Source organism: Haliotis rufescens, unplaced genomic scaffold (genome assembly GCF_023055435.1).
Source record: "Haliotis rufescens isolate VD_foot unplaced genomic scaffold, xgHalRufe1.0.p SCAF_2, whole genome shotgun sequence".
Taxonomy (NCBI): domain Eukaryota; kingdom Metazoa; phylum Mollusca; class Gastropoda; order Lepetellida; family Haliotidae; genus Haliotis; species Haliotis rufescens.
Window position 1 is genome coordinate 29,640,561 of NW_025963890.1, and position 25,575 is coordinate 29,666,135.

Here is a 25,575-nt window from a genome sequence, read left to right on the forward strand (position 1 = left end):
GACAGTCAAGGCATGAGACAAGGACACTTTCTGGAGACAACATATGATCTGTCACTGCAGATGAGATGAGTGCTGTATCTACAGCCATATTGTTGACTGAAACATGGCTCTCAACATGTGTTGCTTGAAAGCATCTTCTGTAGGTGGGAACACTGTAGCTGTATTGTCAGTGTTGGAAGTCTGGACATAGCCCAGGTCATCCAGGGTAGGTGTTCAAAAGTTTTAGGGACATTTCTGAGGGGCTCAATCCAAACTGACAAGTTTTTCAACATTTCAACATGTGTCAGCAATGTTGAGAAAGCTGTCTTCTTTGAATTTATAACCGAACATCACCATAAAATATCACATTTCACAATGTTCTTCTAGATCACAATTACCTGCATGCAACTTCCGTATAGGACAGTAGATAAGCCGACATTTGAGGACCAGAAAAAAGATTCTGTAGATAGGGGTCGGCTTATGTATGAGTTACACTTTCATCAAACTCTTTTTAACTTTTTGTGTCGTTAAAAAAACTACATCGTATCACTTCAGGTGAATGAACAACAAAATAACAAACTTTGTCAATGAAAATGTGAAATTTGCGATTAAACAACACCAGACATGATGTATTACCAATTCGATTGTATTTCTTGTTATGCTAGGCATTGTTTTATATGCAGGGATAAAGATTATCATGTATATTGTCTTGTAAACTAAGCCATTAACAGCAATCAGCTGTACAAACGTTATGTCCCAATCTACTGGTGATTATGTTAAAACATACCCAGATATATAAAGGAAAAAGAATTTTGATGAAATGATCGGAAAAAATAGTATTTCAAATTACTATTTTACAAGGAATAATATATTCTGATATCATGTTATTTTAATTGCACGATTTACAGTGGTACAAGAATGTGAGTTAAAATAATTATTATACCCCCGACCAAATGTCAGGGGTATATAGTTATACCAAGATTCTGTCCGTCCGTCCCTCTGTCCGAAAACTTTGTCCGCGCGATTTCTCTTAAACTATTCAGTGGATTCATCTCAAACTTAGTGCATATAATCTGTGTCATATGGAGGGGTGCAGTCAAAAGAAAAAAAATTGTTTTTATTAATTTTCCATTTTTTTATGAATTTTTCAAACCCTAACCAGGGTTTCCCCTGACTCAGAATTCTTGCGTATATGACTCTCAATTAAGGAAAAATACGTCCAGAAATAAATGACTGCGTCATGACTGACGCAATTTCAAAATATCTATGTTGTTGTTTATCAGCTTTGGAATGAAAATATTACAACTACTCACCTGAACTTAATTTATAAACATTTTCTGAAGACAATATCTGCAAACATCTTAAAATTAACGTCAAGTTTTTAATTAATCGTCATTTTTAGAAGTAACATAACACCACTGCCACAGGCTAATTTGCATAGCCGGTCACATGACCAGACTTTTCTCTCGTTTTAAAACAAATGCTAAAATCAGAACAGCCGGGGGCTTTACATATTGTTTTGCATAATTATATAATTATGCTACTAAAACTGTGCGACTGTGAGGAACACGACAAAATCGATTTATTCATCAAAGTGAACGTAACTCTCACACTCCGTGTGGCATCGATGTCAGCACGTGAAGTAACATAACTTCGTATAACACCACTGCTAACTTAATAAAATAGATGACAAACATAAGGTCAGATATACAGAGAACACATTTTTATTACCAGATGTAACAACAGGATTAACTTGCGTAATTCAATTCGGATTTGTTATGCTATTTCCGATGACGGATCATGACAGCCTGAAATGAGACTGAAGAAAAGTCTGTGCGTATTATACACGAGAGATATTTTTTTCAGGATTTAATTGCCCATAATTAGGGGTGTGTATTATACACGAGTGTGTATTATACACGAATAAATATGGTATATACGAAATGTAAAGCCTTGGGCATGTTTGTTGTTGCTAATAAACTCTATTCAGCCAGAAAATATTACGAGTGTTCACAATTCTTCAGTTCAACTTCACTGTTGATAGATAATACAAGATAACTAGATAAAAGATGTAAATGAGTTAGTGGTATTAAATTATAATCTGACATGAAATGTATTTTAATATCCATCCATGATTAAAAATTATGTCTCACAGTTGAGACTGATGTTATTTATTCATCCTGTATTAGTGTCACTGTAAATTGTTTCATGAGCTGTGAAGTAATTAAAGATTGTGAAAAAATAAAACCAAAAAAAATTGTTTTTCATTAATATATCCTTTATTTCTCTGTAGTACAATCAGCTGAGAACATTAATTAGCACTTGTTAACTTAAACTAAAGACATATCATATTTAAAAGATACTTAACTTTAAGTGTAACATTAACAGTAAACACTTTAAATTTCATTAATCATACAATAAAACATTTGACTCTCAAAAAATATTTTTGACTCCCCAAAATTCATAGGCTGAGTCAAGGTGACTCTCAGATATTGGAGTCTAGGGGGAACCCTGCCTAACCCTATCCTAGGTATTTAATTTGTAACTACTGACACACTAGTCGGGTCGGGGGTATTAGTGAGCCACGCTCAGATTTTGTTCTTCTCATTATCTCTGTCTTCACATTATTAGTAGTAGGCACTCTCCACCGACCCACCCACCGCTCATTCTAACCCTCTAAACCGTTAAAACAGTTTTGGTACTTGGCGTTTCTTGCTCTGCTATGCCTACAATACTACAACATCAACACCAAGCAAGAGCTTAAACATGTCCATTCAAATGTGTACATTTCTACAATCCTTGCTCGACTCTTGCTTGCTGCTGTATTTATCAAAGCAAAGTGATGAAATATTCAGATAATCAAGTATTGATTTTCTAAATGTGTTTCAGTTGGACATAACACAACGGTTAACATCTCTCTTAATATAACTCTACAACAGTAGACATATATAAACGTACCTCGTGTTGACTTGACAGTGGGAGAGGGTAACTAATGAATGTTACCAATTACTATGTTCGACACTTTTCCTGAACATGTTATGTTCAAAAGTTGTTGATATTTTGGCATATTGAGCCCCTGACATGTGTTACATGTCATTAACGTGTTAAGGTAAAACACACAAAGACTTTGTTCCTTTTAGGGACATAAATCCAAAGCACCTTTAGAGCTATATTCCTTTAGAACCACATTTTTACAGTCTATTAATGAGGTAACATCTTATTATTTTGGCGAAATCGTGCGTAAAGGGGTCGATAGATCGTACAACTCGCCATTATTTACAGCAACCACGGTCAGGTTATCGCTATTGACGCCTGGAAATGAACTTTAGTTGACAACGAAAAGAAACATATATTAAATAAATGCAATACTTTCACTCGTTAAAAGTCACATTTGTTGTAGTTCGACAAAATTATATTTCATCAAAGCTAGGCCTAATGAAGCTTCTAAAGTCGGAAAATGTTTCAACCTCGTGTTACAATTTCCAAGAAATGTCAACTGTCTGTCATTCCATTTCCAAGAAGCATGTGCCATATATGGAAGTGTTACTACGATTTAACAATGAAACAAGCCTGGTTCTCGTTGTTGACCTGCCTGACATCGAAATGTATTAATCCCATTGGTTGACTGGCGTAGCTGTATGCAAATTACATTGTCAGTCTGGGACACTAACAAAATATAAGCCAATCAAATACCGCTACATGTCCACGGGCATGCTTGAAAACGTATATTACACGCCCGACATCTAAACCTTGGCACGGGCGTCGGGCAATGGTATTTTTCAACCCCTGAAGACCCTTGGTTAGTCCATCATTCTGAAAGCCGGGGGCAGCTTTGAATTTACCTACACCAGGTCTGTTTTACCATAAAGACCCCGACTGGGTCTGTTTTCAATATAGACCTACAAGTTTTCTTAAAGGCAAACAAAATGCCACTGATCATGCAAAAAGAACAAAAACGGTGCATAGCTTTTTATTTGTCACAATTTTACAGCATGTTTAAACACTGATATTGAAAACAAGAGAGATTTGTTTTCCGCGCGTCTCTGCAGCTTCCTTATTCCTGATTGCTGGATTTGAGACCACTTCAGCGACATCGGTACCGGTCTGTTCGATTTTTTACGCCGTTCCTTGACCATCCTTGTTGGGAGCAATGGAGACTGTCGCAGCACTGTTCGTACCGGTCTCTGCTTTCCCCGCCTTCGCCAATAGTTCTTCATTTGAACTCCCGTAAATAATATCAGAAACGGCAGCCTGCATTGCCATGTTAGTCTTCTTGTACAGACGCACAGCTGAACTTCGGTGACCTGCAAAAATCATTAAAAATGCAGCATGAAATATTTTTGGCAACAGTTAAATTAATAACATCACACTTTTAAATTTTTATTCTAAAAGAGAAGTATATTTCTCCAACTCAGAAGAAAACCAGAGTAAATTGCTATCTAGAGATAGCTCCGTTTTCAACAGTCCTTCAATCACTTCACAACGGTCAGTTTCCGGCATCTGCAACACTGATGTTGGTATGTAATGCAGCGAATCCTGCAGGCAACAGTTTGAACTGGCAATCCAATGTTTGTACTGCAGGGATTGGAACCTAGAACCCACTACTTACGAGATGTCTCTGTAACTGATGTCCAAGGACTTCAACACTTCGGTTCGCTAGTCCTGGCTCAACAATTAACGGCAGCCCGTCAATGCAGATAAAGGCCTTTTCAGCGGTGTCCCAAACCCTTACCTGCTAACCTCTGCCTGGAGCATGTGATGTACCAGTATTTGTTTGAAGATCTTCTTTAGGATATTGTCGATCATTACCTCATCTTGTCTTAGCAAATTCTATTCTGCGGTTGGGGTTGATAGCTACAACAAAGCGTAAAATGAGATGCCAAGCAGATTCGGCTTATGTCATAGAGCGTATGGTGGGTTTGTCTTGTAGAGCTAATTGACTGGAGACCCCTCCCGCATTGGCTACTAGTTGTGGTTGAATAGGTTGTCTACTTCAAAACCACGCAATCGTCATAGTATGATGTCCTATACGATAACACACAGCGCATGTTATACCTGATGGCATGACATTGTGTCCATTGTTGCATAAATGGGTATTCTAATTCAAGTGCAGTGATCCACCCATAAAATCATGAGTCATTGTCTTTGGACGAGGATGTGTAACAACCTTAGGATTGAGGCATGTTTAGCAGCAGCTTCCCCATGTATATTTCACGTTTATAAGACGAATAAAGGCTTGGTTAATCTGCAACCCACTGTGTAACCGTGGGGTAAATGCATAGAGTAAAATAGGAAAAGTTTTAAAAATTGTAAAATTTTACAGTAAATTGTATATTTATGATACTTAACCTATCTCACACAAACTATGCATACCCATCCATCCCCACATCACAGTTACACAGCCTGTCAGCTAAAAGAAAGAGAATGATGAGGCAGAGGGTGTCAGGTGATCAGTGCATGTATGTCAAGCTGCACAAGATCCGTGTGCATGACCTGATTGACAGGGTGGTCACCATTGTGATGCAAGAGGTGTTAGGGCGAATGAAGCTCGGAAGCTAGAAACTTTGTTTTGGGACGTTTCCACACAAGGATCCGATGAAGAAGGATGAGATCCATAGAGTGAGATAGGATAAGTATCATAAATGTACAATTTACTGTAAAATTTACAAATTTACAATGTCACATGTGATTGCAGATGTCATTGTCTTTTAGATTGTACAACTGGCAGGGGATAAACATGACTTCGTCTTCTTGTCATTTTTTTATTTCAATGCACGCAAATTGACTCAAAATGACTGACAGTGCTGAACTTTTGATAAAAGTCAGAATTGTGAGTGTGATGTAGCAATTAGCTTCAAAATACTTTTTTAGGGTATTCAGACAATCAGAAGCTGTTACTGCAGAAGCTAATCTGTGAGAGCCTTTGGTAATCTTCATTCAGGTATTATCCCGCGATATGCCAAGGAGAGGCACGGGCCACCGAGCCGTGGATGCCCGTGCCTATAATACAAACACAAGATGAAATTGGGTTAAATGGCCGAGGGTGTGCAGGTACTAGTGGGCTACTAAGCTGCTAGTTGTGTATACCAATATGCTACCATTCCCATGGCCACTAGCGTGGCCAACGGCGATTCGCAGCTAGTGCTGCTGGCCTGAGACTGCTACCGCTGTCCGGCCCCCACGGTAGCATATTTAAACACTACCATTGCTTGGCAACCAACACGCTGCCAAAAGCAGCTACCGCTGCTGGCCTAAGTCAGACTACCGCTGCCAAGCCCCAGGTAGCCGGCCAAAGCAGATCCCACTGCCTGGCCCCATTAGCAAAACCATTGTGCGACTACTGCCGCGGACCCAACTGTCAGCTACCGCTTGACAAGACGACTTCCGCCGCCGGGCCTATATACGTGGCAATTGTTTGCCCCAACGTATGTTATTTTACGATTCCCCGGCTGAAAAGTGGGGAAAGACAAGGTTCCCACTGAGAAGCAGGTAACCCCGGAAAGGTTCCCGCTGAAAAGCAGGTAGCCTTAAGCACGAGTATTAATTTGGAAGCAAGTTAATTTGTTACTAGCAGTGTAGCCCACTAGAACCCCGCACACCTCGACATAGTTTATTGTTGAGACAGGTATTCACATATATACATATATACATATATACAGCTATTTAGAAGGCATGTTTATTTACATTTATCAGAATCGTTTAGAAGGTATGTACATATATACAGGCGCCCTGAAAACCTATTTTACATATGTACAGGTTTATTTACATATATACAATCTGCTCTGCTGGTACCTGTAATAGAAAAACGCTGAAGAAAAGAAGTGATTAGCATTCCAGGTGAAGAGGACACATCCGGCTGAAAACGAAAGAAAAGGAGTGGCAAGCTGGGTGGGTGGGTGGGAAAGTGATTAGATACAGCGAAACACATGTGTACTTGAAGAGAGACGGTGCGCGAATGATGGACTATAACAAAGGCGGGATGATGCTTGCGCGGGATTATTGCCCCGGGTACGGTGCAGGGTGGTGACCCGGGGGTGATTGGGTTATGGGCGTAATTAGCCAATGGTTTGGATACACGCGGTAAAGTCATTTAGTAGTTAGTACTAAATGTACTAAATGTAATTATGTTCTATTTCTTTATTCTTTCAACAGAGATCATGAACACTTATTCTCCAGCCATAACAGCTGTGTCATTGAGTATGTCTTGGAAACTAGCCGTGAGTATTGTTATAATTCTTGTTTACTCAATTAGTCAGAGATAACGACATGTAATGCTGTAAATCATGAAATTAATGTGTCAACAAAACAATGACAGTGCCAGTGCCAGAGTAAAATGTGTCATAAAACTAATAACAACAAGTAATGTCAATCACTGGATTGTCTGGTCCAGACTCAATTATTTACAGACCGCCATCATATTGCTGGAATATTACTGAGTGTGGTGAACAAACTTGACATGTGATCTAACTTCAGTGAAATCAATAGCAGGAAGGATATATATATATATATATTCATTTGACGAGGTTGCCAACAATAAAGATTCTTCAAATGACAATCAGAACTGCTTGTTTTGGTGCAGTGTTATGTGATGTATGTCATTGCCTGAACCTGATGTTACAATTAATGTCCAAGTAAACTTGTGTCACTTTATGAGACATTCAAGGAAAACACATTTTATACATTGATTTCATGATTCACAGTATATAGAATTGCACTTTGGAATTTTGAAATATCAGAACAAGTTACCAGCTTGATGAGATAGGTACTAGTATCCATGATATTTGTACCAAAATGTAGCATTAAAAAGAACACATGAAGTCTGTCTTCTCTTTGTTGATACTACAGCTCTAAATGTCACTTAAAAATATCTTTTGCACTAGCAATAAACATGTTCTAATCTGGCTTTCTGTATTCGCTGTATTAAGTGCCCTGGGCCCCATCCACAAAGCGATGTAGCATTAGGATGATTGAAACTTCCATACTTCAAACATAGACTTACGACAGTTGTAGTGCTAAGACCCCTTTTGGGAACGGGGCCTGGGACAAGTGGGAGAGTGGCTTATCAAGACCGTACACAAGAAAGATGCATAACTTAGTTTCACAGATTGAGCTGGAGAGAGCACTTAATTTTTCAAACATTGATGAAACTACAACTTTGGTGATAATACATTGCTAGACATTAATCATCTACAACCATTATTTTACCTTGAATAAAATTCTATGACTTGTACATTTACTACATGTTTACATCCTTTTAGAACTAAGTTTCCTTCAAGTCGAAAGTAATGTTATTGTGATCAGTGTTGCAGTATATAATCATAAGTTGGTTCCCTGAGGATTTTACAGAACATAAAATTCACTGTAATAAATCAAATTTGTGTGCATAACAACTGCAGAGATGCACCATTAACCATTTTGTATATGATACTATGAAACGAGACTAAATAGGGTACCTCAAGACATATTTGTTGGTATGGTCTTTCTGGTGTTATCATGTCTGTAGAAATGTTTTTGCTTTATGAACTCAGCATGTATAATATGATCCTCCTCGGTAAAGAATGCCCCATTATAAATAAGAAAATGAGGACTACTGTCTGTAAATTTGTGGGGCGTTTATAAAGATTACTTGCAGAATTGTCTAGAAGATGGTCAGGGGCACTTCCTGCAGCGAATATCCTGTATGTATCTTAAATTTTATCCCTGTGCTACACATTAGGAAGCTCATCCTGTTTAAGGATATGTGGTAGTTTAAAGCCCGCATCTCACATACACGATTTAAGAAATTGCGAACACGATTTAAGAAAAGTTGAAAAATCGTGTTTATTCGTGCTCGACCTTGTGGTTTCTGCAAATTTCTTAACCAAACACGACCATCATACGACCCTCATACGACTTTCATACGAATGAACACAGCACTCATACGACCGTCATAAGATATTCATACGATACAACACGATTTAACCTCATTTAACGCGACCCAAATACGACTGTCATACGACAAAAACACGACTGACATACGACGCCCATACGACTTAACCCGAATCAACACGACCGCCATACGATTAAACCTGAATCATTACGATGTTCATACGACTACAAAAATAAACACAATCTCCATACGACTGAGCAAGACCTTCATACGACATATTTTTGTTTATTTTGGTCAAGTGTGTCATGTAGTATATAAGCTGCATTGCAACAGCATTTCTGTGTCAGTCTTCACCATGTTCAACAACGAACAAGACCGGCAAGAAGCAGCTTTGGAGGATGAGGAAGTACTTCTGGTTGCTACGGCTTTGATGGTGAGGGGTAGGAGGCAGCGTAGGCGTCGCAGAGTGAGGAACAGGAAGTGATTCTGTGTTCGACCATGGTTCTTGAGGAGACCTCTGTATGGGCAGTATGAACACCTAATGCAAGAAGCTTTCACTTTCATGGGGTTTCCCACGTTCTCACTCAGTCACGTGATGGGCTCTTCCGGTTGTATGACAAACGTATGGATTTCGTGTTCAGACGTATGGGAGTTGTATGAAAGGCATATGAAAGTCGTGTTGAATCGTGTTAAAACGTATGAAGGTCATATGAGTTTCTTCCCACGCTCCCCAACACGATTGAATGCGACTGAATGCGACTGAACACGATCTTCATACGACTGAACAGGATCTTCATACGCTTGAACACGACTGTCATACGACCTTCATACGACTGAACACGACTTTTCAGCTCAACTTAAATCGTGTTATAAATTTTTGCATTGCATTTTGCTGCGACGTCCATACGACCACGAATGAACACGAATAAGTGTGCGACCTTCATACGTTCTAACACGATTTAAGGAAAAATGTTAAATCGTGTTCATTGGTGTTCAGATTCGTGAATGTGAGATAGGGGCTTAAGTAATTTGGTACAACAACAATAACATTTTGTGTAGGTATGTTTATACATACATATGTTGTTACTTTCTAAAAAATCTGTAGATAACACTGGATAGTTTTGATACATCACAGTTTTTGTTCAATAAAAGGTCACTGTTCAAATGCTCATCTGAGATCACCAGTGACTGATGAAACCACATCCAGAGTTATCTCCCCACAGAACAGGTAACATTGAACTTACTTTTGAACCATGCACTACAATGCTACAGTATTCTTTGCTGGAGATACACATGATGTTCCAGGTTAGAATGGCTCCTCGAGAACCTTTGCTTTCAGTAAGAGTTGACTATGTTTGATGTAAGAAGCAACTAACGGGGTCAGGTGGTCAGGTTGATACATGTCATCGTTTCCCAATTGCATGGATTGATGGATTGGATTGTCTGGTCCAGACTTGATTATTTACAGACCACTAACATACAGCTAAAATATTGCTGAGTGCAGCGTTAAACATCAAACAAAAAACTTAACTTTGCTGGAGTCTTATCACTAGGCATGGAACAATATACTGGTGCATCAATAACAGTGTAATTTTCTATTTGCTCACCAACTTCTAGAAACCTGCTCTAAAATATTTATATGCAAGACGTTTTCATGAGATTTGCTGTGAATATGTATATTACAATATGTATCGTATGAACTATGTATCGCGACACATAGCGTGTCGTGACCTTGCTGTATTGTTTCACCCCAACTTATCACAGGACCCCCACATAACAACTACAATATACAGGATTCCCAAAGGAAAAGCAATTGTTAACCCAGAAATCGGTACGTACAGAGCTAAACTATGAAACCAGTAAAAAAACACACAAGATTAATGAATATTCAATAATTTATGTTAAAATACACAGGATTTGGTTTACAGTCATAAATGGCAATACAATGGATAAAAGATGTGACAGAAGCAATAAATAATAGGCCCTATACACAGGCATATGCACTTTTTAAATCCAGGAAACAGTGTTTGAAGCAGGCAGAAAAGTTGATGTTTTCAGATACACATCCCGTCCACAGGGAGCTAGTGGAAAATTCACAAATCAGGTCATAGATTGAAGGCCTAAAATCACCCTCATCTTGCACAAATGTAGGTACAACCAGCCTTCTGGAGACTTCTACCTTGAAGCATCTGGTTTATTTTCCTCAGATTCAGACAAGACCACATAAGGCAAATGTTAAATAAAATGTTTATTGTTTTGGCTTAATTGGTGATTCTCGTTGAGCCTGTAGCACATTGTTTATTGACAAAAAAAAACACTACTAAATTACCCCGATGGGTAAGCTAATTACAGGTGTGCTTCAGATAACAGTGTAGCTGATAAACAATACCCTGACAGGTATAGCGGATTGAAGGTGTATGCCCGACCAAAGCAACTCTGGTTTATAGACAGATTATTTTGGGGGTAATACATGCCCAAAACAAAGTTATGAAATCCCCAAAATGATGCGACAGATATAGCAAAACGATGATAAAATATTAACATAGTTGACTAAAAGCGAAATATGGCACATGAGGGGTGTACTGCCTGCACGCCATACCCTGACAAATACTTGACTTGCCAACACTAGCTATAGGGATGATGTGTGAGCATATCTGTGAATGTCTCTGCCTCATTGTTCAAATAACATAACCCATGTCTCTGGTACACCGTTGCTTCAGGATTTTGATCACCATTACTTTTGTGTGAGGTTACACCTGTGCCATGGCCACTTGGGCTTGATGGATGCTCTGTTGTTCTGTAGCGGTTGTAGCAGTCCGATGACCAACGTCCTAAGGTTTTGATCATATGATCTGGGATGCCTGCTGTTGCTGCAGTGGTGGCCGCACAAATTCTAATTTGTGTGGTCATACCCGGTCACTTGCAACACAAGTTTTAGATGGTCAATGAAACATTTTCTGTCCATAGCTGCACCATTAGGCATGAGGGAAAAAAGGATCTAAAGGATTTGACGGCCTCTGATTGCAAAGAACAAGGTAATGCAGGAGTGTCCTAACTGAGCAGCACAACAGGGTCTCATACAGCCTGTGTAAGGTGATGACAACACCTTTACGAAATTGATCTGTCTTAGATGCCTAAAGACACACAAAGGCTGTAGAAAGCTTGGTGTTAAATGAAATGGAATTGATTGACAAGTGTATTGTTGGATTATAAGAGTCGCATATAAATTTGCCGCATCTCAAGAAGACGAAGAAAACCATACAACAGTCTTCACGAGTAGATCAATATAAGGGTTAAACACACCTTGGTTTAGCTGGATGCACATGTCTGTGAGTAGTGTAATTGAGATTGTAGTCTGCTCCTGGTGGAATTCCCCAGCAGCTTTTTGATAGCCTTGATGATTGTCTTTAGGCGAGTTGTAAAGCCATTGATCCAAGGGTTGGTCACGTCATACTTGAGGTACATAAACCTAATCCCCCACAAATATGTCTTGATGGTGACATAACACAGCTTCAGGGTGCAATGGCAGTAAGTCACAAAATCACATCTTCTGTGAGATTGTGTAGATTAGTCAACGAACACCAGGAATGCATTGAATCCAGCCCAGTAGACATTGTAGGTCGTTGAAGCTAAAGCACTGTTCCAGAGTTCGTCCAGATGACCTTTTAGGGGTACAGCAGCTACAACAAAGGGGGGGCATTGCATAGGGGTCTTGTCGGCGAAAGGGGCCAGATCCCTGATGCTCTCCATCTGCAACCGAGACAAGGCGTCAGCTATTGTGTTATCTACACCAGGTACAAAGTTACAATTGATATCTATGAAGGTGAGTCTACGCAAAAATTGCATAATAGTGGCACATTTGGATGTTCCCCTATTAATAATTTCAACAGTTGCAGTATTGTCACAATAACATCTGATAGATTTAAAATCATGGGCACTGATAAGATTGTCCATAAACATTGTGACTCCATTCCAATTTTGCAGAAAGAATCTCCACATGTTAAAATCCTGTGAACACTGTATTGTTAAGATAGACCAGATGGTGCAGTTCTTTGACTGAATGTGCCTTTTGCAACAGGTAACTCATGAAGAAATTGCCCAGGCGAATAACCTGCATAGATTTGATGAGTTACGTCCTTTGATGTGTCAACACCATGTAATGTCGAGCTGAACTATTTTCATAATATATGCCAAGGTAAGACACAAATACTACACTTCCAACGCTAGGAGTTAACTTGGTATATATTCAACACTCCCAACATCAACATGGTATCGATTGATGTGTTTAGAGCCTGAATCGGCACGTTTATTCACCCAAGGGGAATTCGACAAATGACGCTGCACAGACAGTGAGTACTCGCCATTCGTGTCTGGGGCTGATGTCCATTTCAGACTGCTCATTTGCACTATTGTACTTGCTGTACACCTCTCTGCATCCTTCGCCTAACTCAATCATTGAACTTTGATCAGTTTTTGCCAAAAGGGAAAAGCTCTTTCTGTGTATCCTGTGACGTCACTGCGATGGACTATGACCCAGTTTTGACAAATTACCATGCTTGGCTTGCACGTTGTTACGATATGTAATATTCATCGTGTGCATCACGTCCCCGAATATGTCAATGGGACATCACGTGACTTCATGTACGGACTTCCGGAGTAAAACAAACTTCAAGCAGACTCCTCCTGTGATCCTTAAGTTATGCATCATTCTCGAATACAACAAAACGCATAACGAAACATGGTGTCAGAAGTCGTGACAACTCACTCTCATCACTAAATGAACTTTATTACTCCCAACTCAAGTGAGTTTCAGTGAACTAACTGTATTTGACCGGCAAACTCAATCGTGTCAAACCCACGTGCGTTGTTCGACTCGCTGCATTGCACAACTCTAAAATAACTTTCTACAAAGTGAACTGAAGCTGAAACTAATTTTCATTCTGAAGATTGATGTTTATTATACGCAACAACTTGATTGTGATATAATTTGCACTTGAAATACTCTCTCTATGAACTCCATATGACAAAATTAAAAAAGTATGGAAGTCTATGTGGTGCCATAATTCAATTTCGCAAGAAATCTACTGAAGTGCTATGGAAGCCTAAAAGGGTCTTTATTTGAATTTTCATTGTTTATGGCAATTTGAACTTTTAAACAGCAAACAAGTAATTTTGAAGCAGTTTTATGAACTTTTAGGAAGAAAATAATTTCTTTCTGACAACTTTTATCATCACTATGGCTGAAGAGCAAGCACAACATGTTACTCAAGCTACATTTCAAGGCAATATTCCCCCACCTCCAAGACTTGAATTAAAGGGAAATCTTGCACAGAACTGGAAAAGATGGAGACAAATCTGGGACTCTTTTGAAGTTATGGCCAGAATTGATGCAAATGACCATAAATACAGACTTGCTTCATTCATAACCTACATAGGTCCATTCACTTCCGGTAAGGTGTCCATGGCGAGGGGCCGCTAATTTCGTCTCGCTCACGGCAAACTGCCTAACCACCTAAAACATGTCAAGTACTAGGCGAGGGGGTACTCGAAACAAACAGCAAGACGAAGCTACTGTTGATAATCAGCCTAAAGTCGACGGGTATCTCAGTAAGGCGAGGCAAACAGCCGACAATGTCACAGTCGTGATGATACAGTCGACCCGAGTCCACCCAACAACATGGCGGTCGAGTTGAAGCAGTTTATAAGTGATACACTTCACAGGCAAACGGATGAAATTGGTAGCCAAATTGACTCGCTGAAAACGGAGTTCACGCAACTTCGAACCACAACAGCTGATATACTAAAGACTGTGGAATTTAACGCGGCACAAATTGAGACCAATAAAAAGGCCATTAAAACAACTGCCGACGATGTAGCAAGTCTTCGTGAGGAATTCGAGAAACGACTGCTTACACAGGAACTATACAGCAGGAAGCTCAATCTTCTCATCTATGGTACCCCAACTACAGAGGACCCGGAGATATCTACCAGAAAATTGTTTGAAGACATTGGAATTGACAACGCACGCGAGATGCTGTTAGTGAACGTGCATAGACTGCCTAGACATGGTACAGACCCAACATGGCCGTCCTCCGGGCCGGGACCCGTGATTGTTAAGTTTGTCAGAATGACAGATAGGCAGAATGTATTCTACGCAAGCTTTAAACACTCCATTGTGCTCAGAGATCAGAAGAAATCAATTAGATCGGATCTACCCGTAAAACTGAAAAAACTGAGGAGCAAACTTGTCGCAAAAGGAAAAAATCTACGAGAAACTCACAAAGTCCAAACCCGGATATTCGAGAAAGGCGGTGATGTGATGCTACAGTATTGATATGACAAGGACTCTCGGTGGCATAATATCGAGCTAGAAGAAAGCTTTCCCCTTTAATCTATTGTCAGACTCTGAAACCGTGCTAGCTTTTCGGTGGCTACAGTCGCCCAGTGCAGGGATGCTGGAAACTTAAGTCAAGATCTGACTCTATGGGGGTATAAATACCTTATATCATCAAAATGCATCTTTATTTTTGTTAAATGACAGTGGGAAAAATTGTGAATGTGAATTATGCTTTGTTTTTTCTTGCTAACAGCTGACTGGAAGGATTCGCTCCTAGTGTTTATACACACGATGTTCAGAGTGTTCGGCGTTGTAAGGAGCTAACCCTCGGATTTGTTTACTTCCGGTGTCCTCACAGTGACTCTTTATTTCTTTTTCTTTTTTTTCTTTTTGCCTTGGACTTGGCTTGTATCCATCTAGTGTTTAAAAAAACGAAGGCAGTTTTGCAGGGACAACATCGCCTACTGGTTGTGTGTAATTTGTCTCATTTTATTTTCCAGGTGTGCTTGATGTACGAAAGGTATGAATGTATGCTGCTAGAAGCTTTAGATTTTTTTCACTCAATTTTAGAAAATGGCTAATAATTTATGTTTTGGATCTTTAAACTGTAGAGGGCTTGGGGATATAAATAAGAGAAGAGACATATTCAACTTTCTGCATTCCAAAAAATGTACGTTATATTTTTTGCAAGATACACATTTCACATTTGGGGAAGAAAAATATGTAAGATCCATGTGGGGCTATGATGTGATTCTTAACTGTCATTCTAGCCAAGCTAGAGGTGTAGCTCTGTTATTAGACTGTAATGTAGTGTATAAGATTCACCATGTATTTAAAGATGGCTCCGGCAACTTTATATTGATTGACATAACTTTGAATGGTAATCGAAAGTCGGTTGGAACTATTTATGGCCCAAACACCGACACACCTGATTTCTATAAGATGATATTGACAAAATTTAAGGAATATGGAAATAGCAGTTACATATTAGGTGGAGACTTTAATCTGGTGCTTGACCCTGATAAAGATACAAACAATTACAAAAATATTAACAACCCTAAGGCCAGAGAACAGCTTTTAGAACTGATAGGAGAACTTAACCTAATTGACATCTGGCGAGATAATAACCAAGACTCAAGGCAATATACATGGAGACGTTCAAATCCTATAAAACAGGCCAGGTTAGATTTTTTTCCTTGTTTCTGAAAATCTGTGTAGTAATGTTACCAATGTCAAGATAAATCCAGGGTACAGAACAGACCATTCATTTATAAATTTTACCATGAATATTGAAAGAAACACCAAACGGAAAACCTATTGGAAATTTAACAACTCCTTGCTACAAGATCACAAGTATGTTGAACAAATAAAACAGGTAATATCTGATGTAAAGAAAGAATATGCTATACCAGTCTATAATCAGGATGCCATTGACCAAGTCCCTAATGATAACCTGCAATTCCGGATTGATAATCACCTTTTTATGGAAACTCTCATGAAAATTAGGGGCAAATCAATAGCCTATTCTTCATTTATAAAAAAACAAATGACCAAAAAAGAAAATGACTGAACAGCAGAAATTGATGTACTAGAAAACAATTATGATGAAAATACTGCTGATGATCTAGAAACTAAAAAGATTGAATTGCAACAATTGCGAAAAAAAAGATTAGATGGTATATTAGTGAGATCAAAGGCAAGTTGGATAGATGAAGGTGAAACTTTAAGTAAATATTTCTGTAATCTGGAAAGTAGAAACTATATCAGCAAAAATATGAAGGAAATAGAAACAAAAGATGGAACTGTACTAAATGACACCAAGGATATTATACATGAAGCAACCAATTTCTATCAAAACCTGTATACTTCTAGAGATCACACGATTAATGATATAGACCTTGATGATTTACTTCTAGAATATGATGTTCCTAAACTTAAAACATCTGAATCTGATCTTATCGAAGGATGTATTACTAAGAATGAGTTGCTAGCAGCTCTTAAAAGATCCAAGAATAACAAAAAGCCAGGGTCAGATGGTTTTTCATATGAATTTTTCAAAATGTTTTGGCTTGATCTGGGCGACTTTATACTTAGAACAATTAATTATAGCTATGAAACTGGAAACTTGTCAATCACCCAGAAGCAAGGCATCATCACCTTTATCCCCCAAAAAGATAAACCGAGACAACTCATAAAAAATTGGCCCCCGATTAACCTGTTAAACTCCATATATAAACTTTTATCTTCTGTGATTGCAGATAGATTTAAAAAAGTATTGCCTCAGATAATCAGTGAAGACCAAACTGGCTTCATGTCTGGAAGATATATCGGAGACAACATCCGCCTGATATATGATCTACTCTTATACACAGAATCTAAACAAATGCCAGGTATGCTACTTCTAGTTGATTTTGAGAAAGCATTTGACTCTGTCTCCTGGTCTTTCATCTTTAAAACCCTGAAATTTTGGATTTGGCGAAAGTATTTCTAAATGGATATCTATACTCTATAAAGATATCAGGTCTAGCCTAATTATAAATGGAAATATGTCACCTTGGATACCAGTCTGCCGTGGCTGTAGGCAGGGGGATCCATTATCTCCTTATATTTTTCTGCTTTGTGCAGTTCTACTAATCGAGATAAAATGATTAAACTTAACTTTGAAAGCAAAATCTTTGAAATTGAACAAAGAGATGGATGAAAAGAATTATAACCCCATTAGGCAAAATTGCAATTATCAAATAAATGCTCATTTCAAAACTTAATTTCCTTTTCCTTACCCTTCCTAGTCCCCCAGATGAATTCCTTAGAAAGATAAATACTATTCTTTTCAAGTTTTTATGGGATAATAAACCAGACAAAATAAAGAGAACAGTTGCTTGTAAACCTATTTCCCTTGGAGGACTTGGTATGATAGATATTTTTGCATATGTTAACGCTTTGAAAATAATCTGGATAAAAAAGTTACTAAATGTTGATTTGGAAAAGAAATGGAAAATTTTAATGACTGATACTACTCCTGAATTTCCTGATCTACTATTTATGGGAAGTGATTTTCCACTTAAGCTTGCTAAAAAAACTAAAAACCAATTTTGGAAGATTGTTTTACTGCCTTTTCTAAATATAGCAATAAAATAAAACCCAATAATTATGAAGAGTTCCTAAGGGAACCTCTGCTATACAATAAAAATATTATTATAAATGGGAATTCATTAGATAACAAAACCTTTCATCTCAATAATATACACAGCATACATTGCTTGCTAAACAATGATGGAAATTTTATGACATTGCAACAATTCTGTAATAAATACTTCAATATAAATTTTCTTGAATTTTATGGTATTACAAGATCAGTAAATACATACATGATACAATTAGGCATTAATAAAGACCTGCATCTGGAAACAACAAACAATACAAATATATCTATTGCCAATCTCTTTTCATGTAAAAAAGGCTCAAAGAAATATTACTATGTAATAAGTCAAACCCATGAAAGCTTAAAAGTTATTGACAAGTGGGAAGAGGAACTTTTAATGGATATGAACTGGCCTAGCTTATTTATCAGAGCACACAAAACTACTCCAGACCCTAAACTTAGATGGTTTTAGCTTAGATTGCTTCATAGAATTCTACCTGTTAATACTTATCTACTCAAGATGCATATTGTTGACAACTGTCTATGTACTTTCTGTAATGCCAAGCCAGAATCTATCCAACATCTGTTTTGGGACTGTAGGGTAAGCAAAAATTTCTGGAAAAGATTTTCACAATGGATTGAATCCAAGTGTCCACATACTGGCAAGATAAATCTTACTTCAGACCTAATTCTTTTTGGCTTTTCAAAACATTTCCACACTGATGATATTTTTGATCTGATACTCTTATTGGCCAAATTTCACATTTATAGATGCAAAATGAAAAATAACCAACCAACCATTACACATTTCCAAAATGAGGTTAAATATTATTACCAACTAGAAAAATATAGACACTTTAATAAAGCCAAACAGACTGAATTCTATACGAAATGGGCTCCTTATGAAAACCTTTTGAAAATATAAACATTTGCTATTCCAAAACTTTACTAAATATATATCCTGCATTCTGTCTTCATAAGTACTAAAGCTTCTAGTGAGTGTGAATGTGTGTATGGATGTGTGCGAATGATATGTACTTTCTTAAAAAAACCTGGTCATGTATTTTGACTCTTATCCAAACATGATGTACTTTTACCAGGAACAATAAAAAAATAAAATAAAAAAAATAAAAAAATACATAGGTCCAGAAGCTCTTGATATCTATAATGGCTTACCTTATGAGTCTGAGGAGGACAAAGAGAACATGGATACAGTGTTAACTCTCATGGAAAGGCACTGTCTAGGTGAAACTAACGTCATATATGAAAGATACATTTTCAACCAAAGATCACAAATGGAAGGTGAATCTGTAGATACCTACACAAACACTCTCAGAACATTGGCTGCATCTTGTGATTTCAAAACGTTACATGATGAACTCATCAGAGACCGAATTGTGTGTGGTCTGAGAGATAATGCAACACGTAGAAAACTATTGCAAGAACCTAAGCTGACTTTGAAGAGATGTATAGATATATGCAGAGCAACTGAATCAACCATGGCTCAAGTAAAAGCAATGTCAAGTGCCCAAGAGGATATCCATGCTGTTCGCAAGAAATCTAAAACTCCATCCAGACGTCAACCCCCAGACAAAAGTAAACATAGTAAGCCTGTAAATGACTCACAACAGAAAACTCTCATGTGGAACTGTAAGTATTGTGGTAAACGTCACCCACCTCAACGAGAGCAATGCCCAGCATATGGTGTCAAATGCAGTAACTGTGGTCGATTTTCACACTATGCCTCCGTGTGCAAGAGTAAGAAGAAACATTCTTCCCGAGTACACAGAGTCGATGATGATTGTGATGAATCTGATATTGATCCTACAGAGGAACTGATGACTATAGATACCTGTGAAGAATCTGTCAATTGTATTGTAGGACAATACCCTACTAAAATCTTCACAACACTTGAAGTGAACTCTCAACCAGTACGATTTCAGGTAGATTGCGGGGCTACTTGTAATGTTATCTCTAAAAAGTATCTCCCAGAGGATACTGACATGCAGGATACGTCCGTTAACCTGAAGATGTACAATGGGTCCAAGCTTACTACAATGGGAACTGCTAATCTCCATTTACGCAATCCCAAGAACTCTAAAAAGTATCATGGCAAATTTGTTGTGATTGCTGAGGACAGAACACCACTGATTGGATCCTGTTCTGCTCAACAAATGAACTTTAACCAAGTGCTCCATGAAAATATTCTTGAAGTTTCTGAAGAGAAACCTCCGTCTGAGAAAGTCACATCCTCAACTGGTCTTACAAAAGAGGACATACTGAAGACTTACCAAGACATCTTTAGCGATGAAGCTAGAAATTGATCCAAGTATAACGCCTGTCAAACAGCCACTCAGGAGAATTCCACATGCTCTCAAGCAAGACCTCAAGACAGAACTCGAACGTCTAGAAAAACGTGGTGTAATTACTCCAGTTGATACACCTAACGACTGGGTCTCTAGTCTCTTGATCGTTAAGAAGCCCTCAGGACGTCTACGCCTATGCATAGATCCTAAACCTCTCAATAAAGCTCTCAAAAGATGTCACTATCCATTGCCTGTTATGGAAGATATACTGCCAGATATTGCAGAAGCCAAGTTGTTCTCTAAATGTGACTTGAAAGATGGTTTCTGGCATATCGTACTTGATGAGGACTCTAGTTACACTACTGCCTAGAAGTTCATTCCCCTTACAGGCATGGGCAACGCGTTACGCAACCAGTGTGCATCGGGTTGGTCACGCGTGTGATACCCGTGTGCAACGCGTTGCACACGGGTGTGCACCCTGTCCGCCACTCGTGTGCAACGCGTGACACACTCATTAGAGGGGGAACAAACTTTTGACCAAAGGAGGACCCATCTTAAGCTGAACCTGGAGGTGGTAACAAGGAGAGAAAATTTTGTTATCCTGGCGAAAAATGATAATACACATGTATTTGCTAATGTCTCCTTTCTTTATGTGATTTTGTGGGAATAACATGAATACTGTTGTGTTTAAATAGATCTGTCTTGTTTTATACGACCATTGCTTCTAAATCCGATGGTGTTAAGAGAATACATGGAGTAGTATAGGTAATGGGGGTTCTGGACCACTTCCACTGGAGCCGGATTCATATACCTATACTGCTACTACAGGTGGCTTTTTTTATGCCAAAATGATTATGCGATTCAACGATAGTCATGAGATTAAGTTAAAGTGGGTCTAGCTCACCAATACCTGGGGCCAGTCATTGCTTTAGATGAGCCTAAATGGTAATAAAAATATTCTTTATTATTTTTATCAATAAAGCGATATTCAACATTTTTATTAAGTTCTTCGTTCATTTTACTAGGAGACCAGACTATATAATTACACTCTTCTTGTAAATTGATAAGAAACAATTGATAACCGTATTTGGTTGTTTTGACATCACTGATATAATAAAAACCTTGTGGTAATTCTCTCCATTTAATAGCTTTTTCGATCTCCATTATTATATATATGTATGTAAGCATTTGTCTAAATGTGATCAAACGATAGTAAGCAATCTATTTTTAATCTCCAACCAGTTCTTTGGTTTTGGCACGGAATAATTGACGCGCTTGTTGCCTCCCCTGTTCTATGAACTTTTTTTTCTCATCCTCACTAATACCACTGGTCTTACGAGATTTTGATCGAATCTCCTGCTTCATTTCGTTGTATTTGGTGAGTTCTGACAACACTAAACGAAACTCATCCTCGGATATCTTACAATCAACCATTGCTGTCGAAATATGATCCTCAATGCTGTTCAACTTTGCTTCGGCTAGTATCCGAATACTATCGTGTTTTAATGCTTTCTTTTGTAACCTACGAGAAATGAATTTTATCGCTATTCTTGCCAGTCCCGAGACTCCGGCGGCTACTTCCATTATAGTTGATAGTAAACCAACACCCGCTACACCGAGTCCCATGCCAGCTGCTACAAGCGAGGTGTCAACTCCGTCCAGAGCATTCACGGCTCTGCGATACTTTTTATACAATCAAAGTCTCAACTCCCTATCCTTCTCTATTCGATGTTTTATGTCGCTTATTTGATGTAATCGAAATCCATCAACAGTTTCCATCTTTTCAATTGCTTCATCGAGCGCTGGATATAAACTCATAGTGTATATTACGATCATATAATAGTCTTTAATTGGTCTTGCTTAAATGTTTTGAGACTATACATCAACCTTATCAAATGTATATTATACGGCAATAATATCTTAGTAAGAGAAATACTACCACTTTTAATAATTTGGACCCCCTCGAGGGTTGCAACGGGCGATGCTCCGATATGAATAATACTGCAACGTTGACGATCGTGTTTCTTGAGCCATATAATCGATAGACCTGGTAATATTTCGAAGGCATCTACCGGTACATCTCCAAACAAGACTTCAATAATAAGCGTGGAAATATTAGGTATTGCACTCAAGTTCTGTTTAATATCATCAAATTCTGTAACCAAATTTAAACTAACAATTTGGATTGCCGGACGACTATATAACATATGACCTGGGTTTTCTGGCAGGGGGGTGACTAACGCACTTTTTCGTTTTGATGGGATATAAGCCGCGAGTACGATGCCACTATTTATTATCTTAGTTAAATTATGTCCCTTACCCATCATCGCATACGGTGGGGTAATGACGATATTCAATAGCCACTCGATGTTTGCTTCGACCATAGTCCATTTATTCTCACTGTTGCGAATAATATTGTACGAAGTGTTTTTAATGAGTCTACTAACGTCGACATCGCTTAAATCTTCTAGATTACCCGTGAATGTAACTTCTTTCCGCTTGTATACATTATCGTGTAAGTGTAAAGCATATAACTTACCATTGCTACCGGGTTTATCGAATCCTTCCGTGTCTCCGAGATCGGAAAGCGCAATTGTATTACATTGTCTGAGCGTTCCTGGGCCTGATGCATCAACCATTATTTTAAATATGGAGTGTTACACTTAAGTATCCTATATGTACTGGTTGGTGTTTTACATCTAATACAGAAATTTTAAGGTCTGAAATAATACCACGCTTCAATTTTTTATATTGTAATGACGAGAAAGATTCCGTTCTACCGCTATTATATTTTTCATTTTTCACTGGAACACATCTGAGCAGAGTTGAAGGACTTCCTAGTTGAATATTATTTGTCGTGCTTATTTGATCAAGATGGATGCACAACTCTTTATAGGGAACTAAATCGGGTAATTTAACATCAGGATGTATGCCAATTAAGCGATAAAATTCATGTGTATCTGATTGGTCCCATAAAAGTATAGTTTCTTCTTGGTCGAATTTCACTGTCCAAGTCGCCTCATTTTGTGATAGACTAACTCTATTAGGCTTAAAAATTTCATCATTGAGTGAGCTTACGCTATAATACCCATCAGGTATAGTTATGGATTTGATAATAGTACCCAATGCAGTAAATAGTTTTATCCTATTATTATCTTTTGCAGCATTTATATTGGTCCACCGTGGGTAATACGTTACATCGCATAGAGCGACTTCGAGCTGACCATCCGAGTTATCGATAGTACGAAGCGGTTGAATAGACTGACCATTTGTTATTCCCAGGAGTGTAATATACATATTAAATATACAATGATACTATATCATAACTTAAATATGGAATCAACCATTATTTATAATATGGAGTGTTACACTTAAGTATCCTATATGTACAGGTTGGTGTTTTACATCTAATATAGAAATTTTGAGGTCTGAAATAATACCCCGCTTTAATTTTTTATATTGTAATGTTGAGAAAGATTCCGTTCTACCACTATTGTATTTTTCATCTTTAACTGGAACACATCTGAGTAGAGTTGAAGGACTTTCTTGTTGAATATTATTTGTCATGATTATTTGATCAAGATGGATACACAACTCTTTATAGGGAACTAAATCGGGTAATGCATATACAGTCACTGGTTTGTTGGGTGGTAATAATACTGGCTGTCCAAATCCAAGTGTAATTGCTAAGTTCTCGTCAATAAGTATACTTGTTTCTCCAGTGTATATTTTCACTGTCCCAGTCGCCTCATTTTGTGTGATACTGTGACTGACCATTTGTTATTCCCGCGAGTGTAACATACATATTAAATATACAATGAGACTATATCATAACTATATCGAGACACATTACTAATCTATCGATTATGGTAAATTCCTATGGTGATGATTTTTTCGTTAAATTACCCAATATCTTTGAAAAGTACAGGGTCACGGCAACTAGCGATAAAATGGTGCACGATTGGTTTCACAATCCGATGCAATTTTGGCAGAATCAGTTAAACTTTGCCATATGGTGTGCCACAACGGGGTGTGGTGTATCTGTTAATGCCCCAGGATTTAAACTATATAAGTCTGTTTTATTATTTCACGTGTACTATCAGATTAGACGTATACTTAAAGAAATTAGTGCTCCATTACCGCAGGATCGAGCGTGGAATTCCACAAATAATAATTATGATAGGTCTGCGTATGAGCGTATTTGTCAGGAATTTAATGTTTCTACGAGTAAAGATTGGCGCATTAAAGGAGCAAACCATGGTCTAGGAGTTCCTTACACAGAGGAAAATATATCCGTCAAAGAAGAAAGCGATTATGTATATAAAACACTTAATAAACTTCCAGTTAATTTTACTAAGTTGAGGAGTGACAGCAAACTTTACTCAAGAATATTTGATCATTGGTATAAAACCAGTCATTGGTATAAAGGCTGGGGACTTTCGAGTAACGATTGGAGAGGGGATATTATGAGTTTTAAGAGTGGGTTAATTTATATTGTTAAAAAATTTGTACAACTGAACGATGACGCTTGGAATGAATTTCTTAATGATAAAACGGAAAATAATTTTACTAACCCAGGATTTGTAAGATTTAATGAATCGATAAGAACTTATGTATGGGCAATTCTCGGTGCACAATCGCAAACACGAACGTCCATTATCGGTACAGGGACGGCGTTTCGATGCGCAAAAACAGTTTGTCGCAAACGTGGAGGACGCCATTAATTCGCCAGTTGACATACCATCGTCTATAAAGCGTTTTCAAGATGCATTACAGTACGCTCAATCCAAAGTGGACTACGTTTATGCGCCGGGACTATACATGTCTCCGAGTAATATGGAACTTAAGATCGGTCAAGTGATAGGTTATAATAATAAAATTGTTATCGCTACCGATCAACAAAAACCAGGTATAAATTTAGATATTAACGTCGAATTAATAA

General features: G+C 38.0%; 2 protein-coding genes across 3 annotated transcripts in view; both read left to right on the top strand.

Annotated features, from left to right (window-relative positions):
* Positions 1-25,575, top strand: part of LOC124121654 (coiled-coil domain-containing protein 24-like) — a 370,739-nt gene that overhangs the window by 230,019 nt on the left and 115,145 nt on the right. For both annotated transcript variants that reach the window (XM_046484687.1, XM_046484688.1), the window contains exons 4-5: positions 7,132-7,196; positions 10,001-10,076. In XM_046484687.1, coding sequence (XP_046340643.1) covers positions 7,132-7,196; positions 10,001-10,076 — 141 coding nt within the window. The remainder of the gene's footprint in view (positions 1-7,131; positions 7,197-10,000; positions 10,077-25,575) is intronic.
* Positions 13,213-21,070, top strand: LOC124121653. Its single transcript, XM_046484685.2, has 2 exons — positions 13,213-14,283; positions 19,471-21,070. The coding sequence occupies exons 1-2, from the start codon at positions 14,085-14,087 to the stop codon at positions 20,649-20,651; spliced, it is 1,380 nt and encodes a 459-aa protein (XP_046340641.1). The 5' UTR covers positions 13,213-14,084; the 3' UTR covers positions 20,652-21,070.